Below are 19,321 nucleotides of genomic sequence, written 5' to 3'. Positions count from 1 at the left end.
CTCCCTCGATCTGTAAAATGACATTTCTTCTAGTGTTTCTTTTTCCAGTCTAATGGTTGCTTTTGGAACATTGAAAGCCATATATTTTGTCTTCTCCTTGTTAAGGAACAAACTTGTTTTGCTGTATCTGCCAAAAGCTGGGTCTTTTCTTCCATTAAGTGATGTGTTGAACTAAGTAGGACAATAAGAAAAGCATAAGGTTTCGTGAGCTACAGCTCACTTCATCGGATGCTGTAGCTCACGAAAGCTTATGCTCAAATAAATTGATTAGTCTCTAAGGTGCCACAAGTCCTCCTTTTCTTTTTGCGAATACAGACTAACACGGTTGCTACTCTGAAACCTGTAAGTAGGACAATGTCCTCAGCAAAAATTGTACTTTATCATTTGCCCATAAAATTCTTTCGTCGCCTTTTGCAATTATTTTCCTCACGACATAATCAGTGACTAGCGCAAATAATAGTGGGGACATAATACACCCTTGTCTTATTCCAGTTGTCACTGCAAGCTATTGGCTGATTGTCACCGTCTCTGACTGCACAATCAGCATTATCACATAGATCCTTGATTTTTTTAATTATTTTTTCCTGGTATTCTGTAGTATGCCCTAATGTTCCAAAGTCTGTCTCTGTGTATGGTGTCAAAAGACTTTTGGAAATCTATAAAACTTACCACAGTGGCTGCTTGCCACTCCTCACTTTGTTCTATAACATTTCCGAGAACAACAGTATGGTATGCTCATGAGCTTAATGGTCTAAAACCTGCTTGCTTCTCTCTAAGTTGAAGAAACAGCTTGTTTCTTGATGAGTACCTGGATGATTTTGCTTATGCCTTTTTTCCAGGAAAACAGAGTAACTTTTTTTTCATTGTAATATCTCCCAAATTAATATCAAGTTCTAGTGGTAGGTCTTCATAACATATTTCTAGTAATTTGCTTGACCTGAGTCACCCAGCTTTGAATACATTTCCACTCTAAATAAGGCATAAAGGTGATCGGTCCCCTCTCCGCGTTCCTTCTCATGTGTGAACCCACATCAGAAAGACCGCAGCCTTTAGGCATTGCACCCTGATCTTCTCAGACAACTGAAACTCCTCAGAGAGAGAGGCCCAAGGAGTTCACTTCCCCCTTCTTAGTTCCTCTTCGGACAAAATTAATGGCAAGTTTCAGCTGTGAGGCAGGACTGTTTTAGAGGGACGATATGGAGGGACCAACTCTAGGGAAGTTGATTATTCTCCATGGCTGGTTCAGTATTCTTGTTTGACTGCTAAGAAAGGGGGAAGTTGGTCGGACAATTTTTTTTGTGATGTGGCTTCTAGGAACTTACCTGAGATCCCACCGGCTTGTTTCACAAAGGCTCCCCAAAACTGCCATCCACTGCTGATGTCTTTGGAGCACTGCCGTCCTGGGCTGGATGGGAACTGGAGATTTAGCACCGAACAGTTCTGTAGCCCTTTCTTAATCTGCCGGGCTGTCTAGTCTTCCAAGCCCTGTCGCTTGCAGTTGTGCCCCATGTCTGTGCAGTGCAATGGAACACCAAATATTGATTGAATCACATTGCACTATTGATCTAAGAAACAACCACCCCTGAGACCAAAGGGAGCCCAGTCTGAGAAACGAGCCCACCCTCCAAAGTGTTTAGGGATTCAGTTGTAATAAAGAAATGGCATAAATAGCCCAGTTCCCACCTTGCCCCAAAGAATGCTTTGTTAACAATTCTAGCATGACTCGCCTGAGTCCCTGAAGAATCTGCCATTACTGAGAGCCCAGGGTGAACTAGCCACATAATCAAAGCTCGCTGACCAGTGAGGGACCTCCCTGGTCTGCACAAGTATCACAGTCCCCTTGTCCTTTCAAGGAACAGTTGACCTAGCACCTTGATTTTGTTTTTTTACATTGATAGGTGAGATCCTAGTACTTCCAGCAGGAATGCCTTGCTCTCGTCTCAAAGAGAAGTCATTCTGACCAAGGTCCATGGTACCAAATCATTCAGAAAATTTGGGGAAGACGCGGGTAGTTTCCATTGGTCACAGGTGAAGGGGAATGGACGGCACTCCCGTTTGAACTATTTGGCTGTTAAACAAGAAATAACCCATTTTCCAAAAGGAGCCAAGGTCAACCTCTCGAGGTCCAAGTCAAAGTCCTGAGATCCTTTGTCTATCGTCAAAACTGATGCAACCTCTCTCTATGCTGCCCCGCCAATGTGCTCTAATCCTGAACAAGCTGGGACCCCATTCGAGGGCAAAAGGGGAGTTCATGGCCCATTTGCTCCTTGGCTTCTTCAGGGATTGCCTTGGTCTGCATACAAAACATAGACAGGGCTTTCTTCTACCTATCCACATTCTCTCCTTTGAGGGTAAGAGAGAGAGGGATAATCCCAGAAGGGTCCCACCCTGGGAAGGACCTGTCTACATGCTTCCTCTTGTCCCTGGAATCTCCTTTGTACCACACCTCCTAAGCCTCTCCCCCTGCTTCCAAGTGCCCTCTGTCCCACACTGGCACTTTCCATTGGCTGGGGCGATGAAGGTCAGCATGATGGAATTTGACCTGGAAGGAACACAGGTTAATGTTTGTTCAGTCCAGTCATTATTTTCTGTGTTATGGTAGCACCTAAGAGCCCAACCACCATTGTGCTAGGCCCTGTACAAACACCTAGCAAGAGGCAGTCCCTGCCACAAAGAGCTTACAATTTAAATAGACAAAACAGACAAAAGGCAGGAGAGGAAACAGAGGCACAGAGAGGGGAAATGGCTTACCCAAGTCACTGGCAGAATTAGGAAATGAACACAAGATTTCTGATTCTCAGTCCAGTGCTCTATCCACTGGACCATGTTGCCTCTTAATGCTAGGCTATTTTCAAACATATTTCCTGAAGGGTGCATTGTAGAATGCAGTTGCTCTGTGGGGTCCGGCTCTGGGAGGGTGTTTTGGTGTGGGAGGGGGTGAGGGGTCGGGCTCTGGGAGGGAGTCTGGGTGCAGGAGGGGGTGTGGGGTCCAGCTCTGGGAGGGAGTTTGGGTGTAGGAGGGGGTGAGGGGTCGGGCTCTGGGAGGGAGTTTGGGTGCAGGTGGGGGTCTGGTGTCTGGCTCTGGGAGGGAGTCTGGGTGCGGGAGAGGGTGTGGGGTCCGGCTCTGGGAGGGAGTTTGGGTGCAGGCTCTGGGCTGGGGCAGGGGGGTTGGGTGCAGGAGGGAGTGAGGGGGCGGTGCTTACCTCGGGCGGCTCCCGAAACTGACTGGCACATCCCTCTGGCAGTGGCTTCTGGGCAGGGGGTCGCCGCAAATCACTGCCCACAGGCATCGCCCCCACAGCTCCCATTGGCCGCAATTCGTCGGGATGGGGGCAGCGTGTGGAGACATTCCCCCCTCCCCCGAGGCCACAGGGATGGTGCTGGCCACTTCCGGGAGCAGCGCGGAGCCACGGCAGGTAAGGGACCCTGCCTTAGCCCCGCTGCCGCGCTGGACTGTTAGCGCCCCAAATCTCCCAGTTTGGCTGAAGTAGCCACCGGGAGATAGAGCATGACTCCAGGAGACTCCCAGCGAAAGCAGGAGGGTTGGCAACCCTACCTTGACCTCTGCTGAGACTGGCCACAGGAGGCCAAGAAACACACAAGAAGCAATTTGTGTGTTTGGGAGATTTGGACATCGGCCTACTACTAGACAGTGCCCTGAGACCACTGTGGGCCTGATCTCCCAAATGAGCGCCTACAACATCCATTGACTGTGTCTCTTACCAGGCTTTACCTCAGGCCACCCACAACCTTTAGACGTTGAGGCTTTTGGCCAATACCCATCAAACCATAGATGCCAGGAGGGAAGGCTCCATATCCCACTGTAAATGCCCTATGTCAACTGGTTCCCCTTCTCTTCCACTTCCATGCACCTTCCAGCCTCCTCACATGCCCTCCCTCCCCTGCGCTGTCTGAAATCTGGAATGTAGCCTCCCCTCGTGATGCCTTTCCTGAGGGTTGCTGCGCTCACTCGACATTTGCTGTTACACGTGCTCTTTGTTTGGCTACGTAACACAGATCTGTTTCAGCTGTATCGGCTTCCTGAAAGCAGACAGACTCTATCCCCTGGATCATCCCACCTGGGAGCCTCTTGCAGCCCTAAAGCTGTGATCTTAAATTGTGTTTCAGACTCTTTAGGTGAGAGACCACTTCTGCTGTCAGAGAAGAGGCCGCTCACTGGGAGAGCAAAAGCCTGAAGCCTGTTCTCAATTTTTCACTCAGATCTTATTCATGCAAAGCTCTCATTGATCTTGGCAAGAGTTTGGCTGAAGCAGGACCTCTGGATTTATCTGCTTGGAATTAGGGCGGCCAGGAAGTTGCACAGTGGTTGCAAACACTTGAATCTTTTTCAGAAAAAAAAAAAAGCATTGTGCTAATGTTGTAATATTAATTAATAACACATCTCCTTTCATCATCGTATCTCAGAACACTTTGTAATGAGGATTGAGCGTCGGACCCCCCCCACTCCCCCGCTTGGGTAGAGAATGTTACGATCCTCATGGCAGGAGCAGGATTTTCTTCTTAGAAGAAACCTTTTCCTCCGACTTACCTTCGAAAGCTCCTTTGCCTTGTGTCGGGTAGGTTCTCCCCTTGTGTCGAGGGGAGGGGTTATCGAGATGTGTCAGCTTGGTTCTGGAGGAGAGACCTTAGGAGGTGGCAACGGTAGAACTCCATGCTGCAGCCGGCTCCATGAGCAGCAAGAAGGTCATTCCAGGTCCCAGTCACCCTCACTGCAGAGAAACATATTTCTAACATTCAATGTATTTCCCACCCCCTTTCTAGTCAGTTTCAGTTCCCTACTCCTTACTATATTCTCCACAACAGATAGGTAGGGGTCACAGTTCAATAGTGGGGAGGGAACAGGATTTGAACCAGAGTTTGACATCGCCTCTTTGGAGATGGAACATTTTTTGGCTCAGGGACTGTCACATACTATCTATTTGTGCAGAACCCAGCCCCAGGGAGCCCTAACGTGATTGGTATCTAGGTACCACCCTAGTTTAAATAATAATAATAATAATAATTAATTAATTAATTAATTAATACTCAATTATAATGATCACAGGGCTTGTCTCACACCAGACAATGGGGCTATCAGGCCAGACAGCTGGTTCATGTAACCTAGAATCTTGCCCAGTACTTGATGAGTAAGAGTATATCGTGATGCTCGCCAACCCCAAGTGGTGTGTTTCTGTGCATTGGGGAAAAACGGGAGGTTGAGGGGGCATCATTACTTCCTGACCTCAGCTGCCTGAAGCTTTCTGTCTTTGATCCCCACAAAGACCGCACCTCCCATGGTTTGATGCACCCAGAAACCCACAGCAAAACCCCATTGAAAGTGCTTCACGTGGTTTTGCATGTCCGAGACCTGAAATCCCACAACAGCCACAGTCTCCCTGCCAAGTTGTCTGAAAGGGTCATGAGCCTTCCAGCAAACCTGGTTTGGAATTAAGGCGCTATGTCTGGGTGAGCTTCCATTAGTGTTGGTGGTGTATTGGACCACACCATTCCTAAGCAGTAGAGCTGGTCCACTTTGATTTTGTTGACATTTTTTTTCCCAATGAAAAATAGTGTGTGTGTGTTTGTTTTATTTTATGTTTTCCTAAATGAAAATAATTTAGATAATGGCATAGAGAGTACACTTATAAAGTCTGTGGATGATACCAAGCTGGGAGAGGTTGCAAGTGCTTTGGAGGATTAAAATTCAAAATGATCTGGACAAATGGGAGAAATGGTTTGAAGTCAATAGGATGAAATGCAATAAGCATAAATACAAAGTACTCCCCTTAGGACGGAACAATCAGTTGCACACATACAAAATGGGAAATGACTGCCTAGGAAGGAGTACTGCGGAAAGGGATCTGGGGGTCCTAGTAGATTACAAGCTAAATATGAGTCAACAGTGTAACGCTGTTGTAAAATGTGGAAGTGTAGTACTCATTTTGTGCTAGGCAAGAGCCCTGCAGAAGACAGGCTAACCTTATTGTTAATAGTGCGAGATTTGTAGAAGTGGGGCTTGTGCTAGGCGGCTGGGAAAATTGTTTGAGATGCTGTTTTTTGACCTTGCTTTGATAAAATTGGAATGTAGACTGTAGCAGAATTTGTTGAGAACAATAAGATAGCAGGTAGGAATATGTATAAACAAACTGCAGCTGTGATCATTATTGCCTGTAGCAAAAAGGTATAAAGGCTTTCCTCAATTGCTTATCTATGGAGCCCTACCTGGAGTGAGGCAGATTCCCTGCCCGGGTGTGTAGTTCCCCTCTTGCAATTGCTTGAGAATAAACGGTCTCTGATTTGTTACAACCCACCTAAGAGTGAAGACTCTGTTTTCTTCCACACAAAAAAGCAAACATCATTCTGGGATGTATTACCTGGAGTACTGTGTCCAGTTCGGGGTGCCACATTTCAGGAAAGATGTGTACAAATTGGAGGGGAGGGATAGCTCAGTGGTTTGAGCATTGGCCTGCTAAACCCAGGATTGTGAGTTCAATCCTTGAGGGGGCCATTTGGGATCTGGAGCAAAAATTGGGGATTGGTCCTGCTTTGAGCAGGGGGCTGGACTAGATGACCTCCTGAGGCCCCTTCCAACCCTGGTATTCTATGAAAGTCTGGAGAAGAGTAACAAAAATTACTAAAAGTCTAGAAAACATGACTTGTAAGGGAAGATTGAAAAAATTGCGTTTATTTAGGCTGGCGATGAGACGACTGAGAGGGGACATGATAAAAGTTTTCAAGTACATAAAAGGTTGTTACAAGGAGGAGGGAGAAAAAATATTCTTCTTAATCTCTGAGGATAGGACAAGAAGCAATGGGCTTAAATTGCTGCAAGGGCTGTTTAGGTTGGACTTTAGGAAAAACTTCCTAACTGTCAGGGTGGTTAAGCACTGGAATAAATTGCACAGGAAGGTTGTGGAATCTCCATCAGTTGGGATATTTAAGATCAGGTTAGGTAAACACCTGTCAGGGATAGTTTAGATAATACTTAGTTCTGCCATGAGAGCAGGGGATTGGACTAGATCACCTCTCGAGGTCCCTTCAAGTCCTACGATACTATGAAAAATTTCTTTTCTGATGGGTATGTTCCCTTTTATTTCACTGGAAAAAGGGGCAGGGAGGGAAGAAAATAAGGGAGACAAAGGGGAAAGGGCAACTGAAAACCTTTTATTTTTTTTCCAAAGACCAACATTTTTTGGTTTTCATTTTATTGAAAAATCAAACAAATCTGCAAATTTAAACACAGAAATGTTCATTTCTTTAGAAACATTTCACTCAAAATACATCCCATTTTTCAACCAGCCACACCAAACAGCAATGTGAAAATCTCATGTTTCTCTTTATCTCCCTTCCCTTCTCTTGTGCCTCCATCCTAGCCTGGTCCCACACGACCTGTGCTGTAAGCAGCTGCGTTTATCCTGGCTGCTGTGGTGTTCGGTTTGGCGACAGAAAATGTTTGATTGGGCTGAAATGTATTTTCCACTGGTCTTCTCCCCCCCCTCCCCATTCCCTAAACAGAAACGACTGAACTCGGTACCAAGAAGGAACTCAAGTCCATGCCATTCATCACCTACCTCTCAGGCCTGCTGACAGCTCAGATGCTCTCGGACGATCAGCTGATCTCAGGCGTGGAGATCCACTGCGAAGAAAAGGGCCGCTGCCCCTCCACCTGCCATTTGTGTCGGCGCCCAGGCAAGGAGCAGCTCAGCCCAGCCCCCGTGCTGCTGGAAATTAACCGCGTGATGCCCCTGTACACTCTGATACCGGACAATGACACAAAGGAGGTGAGTGAGGTGGTGATGAAGCCTGCTCTGGAAACTCCTCTCTCTCTCCCTGCTTTCCTCACCTCTTCTCTTCTTCCCGTCGATCTCTCTATCCAGTTTGGAAGCTCTTTGGGGAAATTTTTTGTATTTTTGTTCTGTGTTTGTACAGCCCCTAGCACAATGGGGCTCTGGTCTATGACTGGGGCTTCTAGCCACTACCGCAAAACAAATAATACCTCTCTGTCATAGCCATTGATCCTGCACTAGTCGCCACAGTATCTGAGAGCCTACCCAAATTATCCTCACCACCACAGAAAGGCCAAAACATGGCATTGTGTCCATGTGTCTCAAGCAGCCTGGGAGCATCCCTCCCTCTCCCCCCAACTCCCGACCCCCCTATCACTCCTTTTCTCACTGTTTCTTATGAATCCCTCTCTCTCTCCTTCTCCCCTTTCCGTATCCAAATCATTTTCCCTTTGGATGCAAAGCAGAACAGTACCGGCAGCGTGTGTGTATGTGTGTGTTGGTTCTGTCCCTATCGGTCATCCACGGCTGAAAACAGAGCTCATGGTCTTTCCCATGGACGCCCCTTGAATTCAACAAACCAGGAAAATGGCTGCCTTGTATGTAGGATCAGGACCTGGAGTGGCACCCCTTAAATGTGCCTGGGGAATCTGGTGGAGATTCTCAGTGCCCTAGGACTTTGCAAATAACAACCTACATCTCTACCCATCCCTTGCACAGGGAACAGGGCCTGGGAACAGGCCCCTGGGATTCACCCAACCAGCCACTGGAGGTCACTGTTACTCTAACAGGTGCAGGCAAGGCTAGGATCAGCCTTGCTTCTGGCACTGGTTTCTCTCCTGTCTCTTGCTCTCTGCAAATCCTGCAGGAACGTAAATGTTAATCAGATGTAGATTTATTTGCTGGTTTCCCCGGTCCCTGCTCCCCCCCACCTTCACCCCCGGCCCCCAATCCAAAAATGACAGACCTGTTTAAAGTCACTTATTAGCACCAAGCCTGCACTTGATTAAGGGGCTCAGAGCAAGCCAGCGCGCGGCAGCTGTGGGTGGGACGAGGGGAGCTGCAGGTCTGGAAACAATCCCAGCCCCGAGTAGAGGTGTGGCCACCTAGTGCGATTCCCCCGCGCTCTCCCACACCCTCAGAGGGCAGAGCACCGATCTCTCTCTCTCTCTCTCTCTGCGTCCTCCCCTCCTCCTGGGCCTGTCCATCCTTCTTTCTGCCCCTCACTCTCCTTCCGTCTCCTCCACCCCATCTGCCTGCCCCTCTCCGTGTAGCCATTTCTCAATCCTCTCTCAGTCTCCCTTGTTTCTCTTCCGTCCGTCTTTACCTGCCCCCCCAATCAGTCTGTCCCTCTTTGCCACTACCGCTGCCTCTCACAATCCCTCCATCTCTCTCCAACCTCTGCTTCTTTCCATCCAGAGGAAGAGTCTGCACTCCCTGGCAAAGGCTCTCCATTCCCCTCTGTGCCCTGGATTGGCCCAGCCGGCCCCTGATCATGGCTTTTAAAGCTGCCCGTCCTTTAACCAGGCTCGGGAGCTCCTCCCGCTTGTGGCAGGTGAAGTGCAGGAGGATTGCAGTCTTCCGAAGCTGGCGGAGCCCTAGCTGGCCCACTTGGACCTGGAGACCTCAGACTGGCAGACTTCATGGCCCCGATGCAGCCATGATACTAGCCTGGGCTGCGCCGGCCCAAGCTTCTTCTCCCCCACCCCCCTTTGCAGTGAGGGAGCATAGACGATGGACATTGCTGGCTCTTGGTGTCAAAGCAACCTCCATGCATCCACCACCAGCACCATCCCATCAGCATGCCCTCTCCTTCCATGTGAGAACTTCTGCTGGGACACTGACAACCCCTCTTCCCCCAGCCTGACCCAGGAATGAACAGGGCGGGATTTCCTTTAAGAGCTGGGAGAGACGAACGGGAGGCTGATGCACACACTGGCTTCTTCCCTGGCCGCAAGACAGGACGGAGCTATTTGCAGCTTCTCGCAGGCAGCCAGAATAACCCAACAAGACAATGGCGTCTTGGTCTCCGGAGCGCCCTCCCTTACTCCTAGCAACACATCCACAGTCAGGGTGTTGGGCAGTGACAGACAGTGAAGGCTGCCGAAGGCCAGGGTGGATCCAAGAAGGATTCGGGAATCAGTAGGCCGTGTGTGTGTGTGTGAGGAGGCGAATAGCCTGGAGTGGGCACTGAGCCACACTTATGCCGTTTGGCAGGTTGGGATGTTACTGCGATGGGGAGTGGGGGCAGGGTTGTTCCCTCGGGATGCTCTGCAAGATGTCAGTTTGTTTTGGGGAAGGGGAATGGGTTCACCAGCAGGCAAGGGGTTAATGGAGGAGAAAAAAGAGAGAGAGAGAGACCAAGCCAGTCTAAAGAGCTCCTGCTGCTACTGCTCATCCACCAGGAAGTAGGACAGCTTCTCCGCCCCTCCCTTCCCCATACGCTCGCTTGTGCAAGGGGGCAGTGTGGCCTTCCAGTCTCCTCATCTCACTCTCCTCCTGCAAAGCGCCCCATCACCCCTCCCTCCGCCGCTACCATGATGCAGCCATCCCCTCCCAACCGCCTCCTCCCTCTGGGTGCCCAGAGATCAGATCTCACTCTTCCCAGGCTCCGAGCAGAAGCAAAGTTCCCATGTGCCCTGCCCTGGAAGGGCCTCCGGTTTGGCTTGTGAGTTGGACACGGGCTGCGTTTCTCCAGCAGCAGCGTCACTCCCTCCCTCCGTCCCGCGGAAGAGAGACTGTCCCACCGGCCGCAGCTGGAACCGAGCCCCGAATTGTACTTTCTGCTGAGGCCCTGGAAAAACCAACCACCCTTTTACGAAGACTTTGATTAATGCGCACGTGCTCCTCCCTGCACCTGCTAAATTTGCACGCAGAGAAGCATGCCCCCAAAGGGAGCCTGTCTCTGCAGGCGGGGGTTCCATGCATGTGCATGCAAATTTGAGGGAGAAAGAGCCTTCCCTCCCTTCCCCCAACACTTTCTGCATCAGCAGCTGCTCCTGCCAATGGCGGAGCTTGGATCTGAGCTGCACATTCTCTTGCGCCTGTGCATCCCATGCCAAAGAGAGGGGGGAGGCTGCTCTGAGAACGGCAGGAGAAGGAGTCGCAGAGGCGGAGGGGTGCAGGAGAACGCTGCACGGAAGGTCAGGGAAAGTCGATGCGTATGGTGTTGGCGGATGGAGTTCAGCTGAGTACATGTTATGTGCCAGACGGTGACCATGTGGCACCATTGCACAGCAGCTGTAACCCGGCCTAGGCCTCCTCTGTCCGGCTGGAGTCTCTGATGCTTGCCTTTGTTACAGGCCCCACTTACCCACCCACAGTCCTGCTAGGGGCCCTGTTTTTGTCTGGGGCAGGACACAGGTAATTAACTCCTTTTGTCTTCCATGTCCACCCCCCACCACAGCTTGCCCTCTGTCTTTTGCTGTCAATCTCTCTGTCTGTCAGTTATTTCATATCACTTCCTACTTTCTTCTGTTCCATTCTTTTCCCCTTTCTCTCTTTCCTCTTTTTCATTTTTTCTTAAAACCTTTTTTTCATCTGGTCTGCCCGCCCCTTTCTCCCCATTCCTTCCCTCCGCTCCTCTCTTTCTCTGATCCTCCTCTCCTTGTGCTTCAGCAGGTTATTCCCTCCCCCCCCCGCCCTTTAGCTCTCCATCCTCTGTTGAGTGAGACAGCTCCCGATGTCTTCAGAGCCAATCAGCTGTAATTCACAGCCGCCAGCCAGGAACCCCCAGTAAGAACTTGCCGTCGCTTCTGTGGGAAACTGAGTCAGGTCTCTCCGTCCCAGTGTGGGGAGAGAGCCAAGATGTTCACGGCATCGCTCTTACAGCAGGCTCAGTGCCCTCAGCATGATTTCTACTGGGGAGAGCGCAGCGTCCCCATTGACTGAAAGAATTGGGGTTGGAATGACGCAGGCCCTCTATTGTAAAGAATCCTACAGGGTCAGGATTGCTGGTAGGAGAATAGGCAATGGAAACTTTCATGACACCCCTGGGCTAAGTTCACTACCTATTGAAATTGATCCTACCAAATTGTCACGGCCAGGGTATGGGCAGCCGGGCCAAGTGGGCAGGGCTGGAGTCGGAAATCAAGAACCGACGCCAAGGTCAGAAACCAAGAACCAAAGCAAGGCGAAGGAGCAGGGTCTGTCATAGACCCAGATGGGGATCCACCTGGTTGCACAGACCACTTCTTGGGGTCCCCACCAGGCTTAAATAGTGTGCCTGGAGCAATCAGGGCCCCTGTGAGCACAGCCAGACAGGCCCTCTGTGGGGAGCACATTCTGTGGTACTTTGCTCCTCCAGGCTCACAGCCTGTCGGTCGCTGCTGGCCCACAACTGTTGGGTGGTGACATGGGTACGGCAGCTGCTCAGTGTCCAGCAGACCTAGGTTCTAGCTGCTCCGTACACTGACAATTCCTACTCCTACAGCGTGCTCTCAGTCCTCCCCAGGCAGAGAGGCAGTGAGCTAGTTTCAGGGACTTCACTAGCTGATAAAGGACCAAACTGAGCCCTGGATACCAAGTCCCCATCTCACTAGAGGAGTTCACCATAGTATCTGTTCATGGGGTTTACCCTACACGGCAGAGGTGTAGGGCAGATTTAGTGACTTGCCTGAGGTCACACAGAGATAGTGGCAGAGCCAGGAACGGGACACAGGTTCTTCTGAGTTCTAGTCTACAGGCCCAGCTACCAGGCCATTCTTCGTCTCCACTGGAGTCACTGGGAGCAGTACCCTCCCCAGCCAGAGCTGAGTTATGCGCACATACAGATGTGCACCATTCTTCTGCCTGTCCCTCCCCTGCATTGGGTCTTTGCCCTGTTTTGATTCTTTGAAAGTTTCTTTCCTGTTGAGGGCACAATTGTGAGCTACTTTACACACCAAAGCAAGGATGCAAGAGGTCACCAGCTTCCCCCTGCGCATGCTACCCCATATCATGGGTCAGTGCGTGAAAGGGACGGCAGCTTTCAATGCAGGGTTACTCCGCATCCTGCATGAACTGGCAGACAGGGGCCTGCAATGGGAAGAGCCTTGACTCCTCCCTCCCTCACCATGCACCAGTACTGATGGGGAAGTGATCTGTACCAAGCATAAATCTGGCACAGATAACTTCCCCCACTCCAGAGTATGGGGAGACCAGGAGGAACCAGGTGACTCTCGAAGTCGCACTGCGGTTCCTGGCCTGCTCTCAGGGCAGCGTAGCTATGTGCTGCTCCTTATGTGGCACAGGCTGTAAAATGACACACTTGCCCTAGGTGATGATTTGCTCTAAGGAACAGCAACTCTGTAAGAGAGCAGAAGGGAAAGATAAGAAAACATTGACCGGCAAAGCATCCTCTTCCAGCATCAAGCTTGAGGACTGGGGCTGGTCTCCACCAGTTGCGGAGGTAGAAATATTTATTGACCTTGAGCACAAACAACAAATGCAGGTGTCTAGGACTCCCACTCAAACTCCAAGATGTCCAGCCTGGTGTGAATACTCAGCCCAGAGAGATAGACTTCACTGCAGCAGCCATTCAACACGAATCACCCACAAACTAGTCTCGTGTTTTCCTCCAAGCACAGGATCCACAGTTATTCCTCCAAAAACTCCCGTTTGCTGTCTGCTGTGGGAGTGGGTAATACTCAATTGATGTAGCTATTGCTCTCCTGTGGAGTGTCTGCAAGCAGATAATGAGTTCTTCGCAGTTATTTAGTAAATAACCTGTGGGTTGACTCTTTCATAGTGAATATTTGAATTTTCCTGTGTGTTGCCAGGCTGCAGTGGATCGAAAAGTCACATGCTGGACAGTATTTCTGATTGCAGATTGGATGCACAAGCACTTATGCGAGTGCTTGGGTCTGAGGATTCAAACTTTACTTCCTGCAAATACTTGCACACATGGATCTTCAACGTTCTCTTTCCACAAACGTTTCCCCAGCGACTTAACTGCTCCAGTGTCCGCGGGACTCAGCGACAGGTGGGGTGAGCCCGGCCCAAGGAAATTCATTTCAAAATTCAAACACCTATTCCTGGCCGTCTTTGGCTGTCTGTGCTGCGATGCATGGGCTGTTAATGAAGGTTTCTGCAATGAAAGGACGCGCTGTTCTCCACTGAGAACTCCTGCTCTACCAGTCAAATTGATGCGACTCAACTGTCTTGGGTGGAGCAGGTGACTTTGTTGCCTCTCTTCAGTTTATAACAGCTACCCAGCATGGTTTCGAGTGAGCTCCAGTCCTCTGCTTCCTGTCTAAGTCGAGCCTGATGCAAATAGGCAGAGGCTATGACTAAAGCAGGGGCAGGCAAACTTTTTGGCCTGAGGGCCACATGGGGTTCCGAAACTGTATGGAGGGCCGGGTAGGGAAGGCTGTGCCTCCCCAAACAGCCTGGCCCCTGCCCCCTATCCGCCCCCTCCCACTTTCTGCCCCTCGACTGCCCCCCTCAGAACCCCCGACCAATCCAACCCCTCCTGCTCCTTGTCCCCTGACTGCCCCCTCTGGGACCTCACCCCCATCCAACCCCCCTGCTCCCTGTCCCCTAACTGCCCCGACCCCTATCTACACCCCTGCCCCATGACAGGCCCCCCGGGACTCCCACGCCTATCCAACTCCCTGCTCCCTGTCCCCTGACTGCTCCCCGGGACCCTCCACCCCTCCTCCAACCCTCTGGCCCTGGCCCTCTTACCATGCCTCTCAGAGCAGCATGTCTGGCAGCCGTGCCGCCCGGCCGGAGCCAGACCAGTTGCCGCACTCCCCTGAATGAGTGCGCAGCCCCGCCCCCCAGAGCACTGCCCATACGGCAGCATGGCTGCAGGGGAGGGGGGAACAGCAGGGGAGGGGCCGGGGGCAAGCCTCCCGGGCCAGGAGCTCAGGGGCCGGGCAGGAGGGTCCCACTGGCCAGATGTGGCCCGCGGGCCGTACTTTGCCCACCTCTGGACTAAGGCATGCAGTGCGGGGCATCGTCTCACTAAAGGTCTCTGGGGACTGTCGCAGCGTGTAGACTAGTCTGCTGTCTCTGTCCTGCTTCCGTCTGCTTGTGCATCGTAACACCACTGGCACTGAGCAATGGTCCATCCATGCCAGGATCCTGTCTCTGACAGCGACCAGTCAGCGCTTCAGGGGGAGGCGCAACATGCGCTTTCCTGTCAATTTTCGGAGGTTTCTCCCTCTCCTCCATCATTTATTGGTCAGTTCGGCTCATGCAGTGAAGCACAAAGGTTTCTGCCCATGCTACATCTTTGTTCTGTCTTATGGAAAAGCTCCCTCTCCCCGTGACCCTTGGCACAGAATGCAATCAAGTGAACACAGCAGCCATCAAACAGCCCCACAGGAAGAGACATGTAACAACAGCCTTTCTCAGACAGGCTCCAGTGCCAAGGAAAGGAATCACTCCACCCTGCCTTCAGGAGGGTGCGGTTTAGATGTCTGCCATGGTCATTTGGTCTCCTGGGCTTAGCCCATGCTATTCCACCAATGTATTCCTGCCCTGCATTGGCCTCACATCCACCTCTTGGGTCAGGCAAGGTGATTCTCATTGCACCTGGAGTTTCCCTGGCACTGCTCTCCAACTTTGAGCCGGGGGAGCATCCATCTCCTGCAACGACCGGGCAGGGGGAATTCCTCCAGCTCTGAGTGCAGCCAGGAGAAAGAGAAAAGAGGCAAAGCCTGTAATATTATCATTCTCACCTTTCTGCTTCTTTGACTTCTCAGCTCTCTGCAGCTGTGTGATTGACTAGCAGCCCCGCTCGTGATAATCACCCAGAGGCACAGGCTGAGAAAGCGAGAGACATCAGGTTTGCGTACTCTGTAAACCTCCAAGTCCCCTGGAAGAGGCGGTTGGAAAATGAGCCAGCCCGCTAACCCAGAGAGGCAGCAGGAAGAGAATGGAGCTTACGCTTCCCCCCACACACTCTGAACATCACAGTATTGAGACCTAGAAGATTCAGTGCATGCATAGTATGCTGGTTACCTACAGGAATCCACCTTCTGCACCAATAGCAAGCCAAGGGATGCTGGTTTGAGGGGGGGGGTCACACCTGACTGGCTGGGATCTTCCTCTTGCAAGATAATAATTTCATTTGCATTGCACTTTCGCCCATCAAACACACACGCACACACAAGCTCTCCCAGAGCAGCTTGGCCAGCTGCGGAAACGCTTAGATGGTTGCTGGGGAAGGGGAGCAAAGGGAGATTAATCTCGTCTCCTGCGGGAGATTGATTCAAAGCTCTGTTTGAATGTAAGGAGATGAATTAACTTCTAGTTAGAATTTTAGGAGACCTCTGGGACCTTTATTTAATTTTAAACGTGAGTAATTTCAGCATCAATCGCTCGCCGTGTCGCCCTCACAGCAAAGAGCACAGCACAGAACCTGCAGGAAGGGCTTGCTTCGTGAGTGGAGCTGCCAGTGCATGGTCAAAAACACCTGTGGCAGTCTAGGGACCATCACCTCCCACGTGGCCTCAGGAAGAGGAGAGGCCAGGCTTCCTTCGCACCCTTGTTCTTCCTCAGCTGAAGGAGATGCCCAGGGTCCAGTGAGCAATACTGACCTTTGGTGGACTCTATGGGGGCGTTTCTTTATCTCCCCCGCCCCAAATGGAGACCTCTCACTTCACCGCATGTGCGAGTCCGGTGAGAGATCCTCCCGCATACACAGTACCACTGTGTGTGTGTGTGTGTTGCGGGAGGGGAGGTTTCTTTAGATGGGAGCACAATTCTTCATTACTACCTGATGCCGCTGGCTGCACTTTGCAGTCTCTTGTTGCCAGTGTTCATCCAGCCCCCCTCCCCTGTGTCTGTGCATGGATCTGGCCTCCCCTGAAAAGGTTCAGCCGAGCCAACACTTGACACTTCCCCGTGTGCCAGAGGCCTTAAATGATGGCCTTGTTTGTACTCCCCCTTCTGATCAAAGGCGCTTTCCTGGTAGCGCTAGAGAGGCCTGTATCTATGCTTATTACCTTCTCTCCCCTTACACAGGCTTGTATGGCCAATATATACTTTAAGGAGGGGACAATACCCACCTGCTTCTCTGCACAAACAAGGCTGCGCTGGGAACTTGATCAGTAAATGTGCACTGAGGTTTGTCCCCTCAGAGCCAGTCCGTCCTCTTCATCAGTGCTTCACCCACCCATCCTCGGCAGCTGTAGGAGTCTGCCCATCAGTGCTGCCTGTCTGGGAAATGCTCCGGCTCGCGGAGTCCTTGGAACGCTGTGGCTGGTGGTGATGGGTTGCAAAGGGAACTGCAAGCAGCCCCACCGATGAAGCCAACTCTGCTGGAATCCCCAAATGCCGCTTGCTGCCCACCTCCCTTCCCCCCTCCCCTTCTCTCTCTTACTCTCAGTTGCTGCCCGGAGCAGATGGGATAAACAGAAGGAAACTCAGACACATATTGGCCATCTGTCCTCCTTAAATCTGGCCAAGTAAACGGCCAAGTGGAAAAATCCAACTGGGAAGGCTCTCACTGGCTCTTCCCGGCATTCCGGTTAGCAGGTGCCCCTCCGATGGTACCAAGCCTGAGCACACTAGCCAGCCAGGCTCGGCCATGGGGCCTCCGTGCCGGAACAGAAGGAGCTCTAGTCAGCATGTGAGATCAGGCCCATGGCCCTGAGGGGCCGAGGGAGGCACGGCTTCAGGACTGAGGAAGCGCGCAGTGTTTGCATTGAGCCTGACCCACAGAGGCAGTCTGGAGTTATCCCCAACTAAGAGACCCCCCTCAGAGACCGCAGGGTTGTCTTCGTTTGCTTGGCTGCGCTGCCTGAAAGGTTGTGGCCCGCTGATGAAAATGAGGCCATGAAAGGAGAGACGGAGGGAAACCCCTTCGTCACACGCTCCACTCCCCCATCCTTCCAAAGCTCTTTTGGGTGCTGGGCTGGGTGGGGGGGCTGTAATTGAAAGTTACGCACCCCCCACAAGATGTCTCAACTCTGTGACAGCGTTTGCACGAAGCTTTCTCTCAGAAGTTCCCCGTCCTGCTGCAGACAAAGAGCCGGTGTCGTTACTGCTCTGAGCAGGTCTAGACGACACAGTGGCAAAAGCAATGGCAGCCTGTCTAACCTGCCCCTCCCAAGGCCTGTTGTTTTGCAGCGTGGGCGCAGCTCCAGCGGCAGACCGGAGTCAGAGAGTCTGTGTGGCGCAGTAGGGATACGTTAGTACAGGTGTGAGACCTGAGTCCAGCAATGGTAAACGCAGGTTTACAGTGCAGTGTGGATGCTCAAGCACTGGCTTGGAAACACATGAGACCACAAGCCCAGGTCCAGTACATCTGGGTTTGCAATCTAGTGTGGACATACCCTAAGTGCTACTGTAGGACAGCTAATAATAATTAATAGGCATTTGAGAATGGGATTCCAACTGGGCTTTGGCTCTGATACCTGCCTTTAAGCTGATATCACTATCACACATCCATGCCCAACTATTCCCAAGGCAGATGCTCGGGGTGGAGGGGGGAATCCATTCTGTTTGGGTTCTCATACTGCACTCACCTGCATGGTATTTGAGCACCTGGGCAAAGAATTTACTTTCCATCACTGATGGTTGAACCCCCTGTGCCAGGGTGGCCCACCCCTTTAAGGACCAGGAATCCGTGGGGCAGTCAGCCCAGTTCACTTAGCCCCACCCTGCTGTCATCTGCTCTGGATGTGGGGCGTATGTTGAGGAAAGCCCAGCAGTGGGGATAACTGGCTGGGGAGGAAAGAAGAGGAGCTGACTGCAGAGGAAAGCCCAGCAGCTGAGTGTTGGCTGGGAGGAGAGCAGACAGATTGCTCCTGCCTGGGGGTGTGAAGCCTGGGTGAGGGCCACGAGCTGTTTGAGGACTTTGGCTGGCCAGGGCCCTTGGTAGGAGGATGCAGTTTGTTGGGGTGACCAGAGCCCAGGTACCTGTTGGTGGATGTGAAGACTGCCATTGCAGCTGGGACCTACCTGTAAGGAAGGGGGCTGGACATTGAGCCCAGCTAGGACAAAGATTCCTTTGGAGTTTTTTTTGGGGGGGGCAGGGGGAGGAGGTTGGGAGTTTGTCCAAAAGATACTGTTACCATGGAAAGGTGGATTTGCTGGGGGGTCAGGTCAGCTCTATGCCGGGAATAGGCTTAAGATCATTGTGGGGAAATTGAGGCGGGTGTGCTGCAGTGCTGGGTCTCACTGTGAGGGGGTGCGCCAGGACAGCGAGTCTTGGTGTGCTCCCCGCAGCCTCTGTGCCAGAGTTTCTGCCAGGGAAAATGGGAGATTGAAAGGAGCTGCAAGAAACCCCGTAACAGTGTGATCCAAAGGCCCAATTGGATAACATGAGCCGAGGCGCAGGGATGCTTTGTCATCATGGGGAGTTAGCACACGTTTCCAGCAGGGATTTGCTTTGTAACATGATGTTCAGGTGGAGCAATGTGCAAAGCAAGCGTCCCCGAGGAAGGTGCGCTCCGCAGGCTGAATTGGAGTGAAGTGCACATCTATGTTTGCTGGGAAAAACCCTGGGAACACTGGTAGTGTAGCATCTCCCCAGATCCACAAACACACATCTTGGGATGCTCTGGGGCAGAGGGGAAGCAGGAAGTGATGACAGGTGGGAG

General features: G+C 51.6%; 1 protein-coding gene across 4 annotated transcripts in view; it reads left to right on the top strand.

The window, feature by feature from the left end:
- Nucleotides 1-19,321, top strand: part of ASTN2 (astrotactin 2) — a gene marked incomplete at its 5' end in the record, with an annotated part of 616,673 nt that overhangs the window by 437,082 nt on the left and 160,270 nt on the right. For all 4 annotated transcript variants that reach the window (XM_084650529.1, XM_084650531.1, XM_084650530.1 and 1 more), the window contains one exon: nt 7,516-7,781. In XM_084650529.1, the coding sequence (XP_084506655.1) occupies nt 7,516-7,781 (266 nt within the window). The remainder of the gene's footprint in view (nt 1-7,515; nt 7,782-19,321) is intronic.

This window comes from Lepidochelys olivacea (assembly GCF_965140295.1).
Source record: "Lepidochelys olivacea isolate rLepOli2 genome assembly, chromosome: 16".
Lineage (NCBI taxonomy): Eukaryota > Metazoa > Chordata > Testudines > Cheloniidae > Lepidochelys > Lepidochelys olivacea.
Note: the sequence above shows the minus strand (reverse complement) of the source record. Positions and strands in the feature narration are given on the sequence as shown.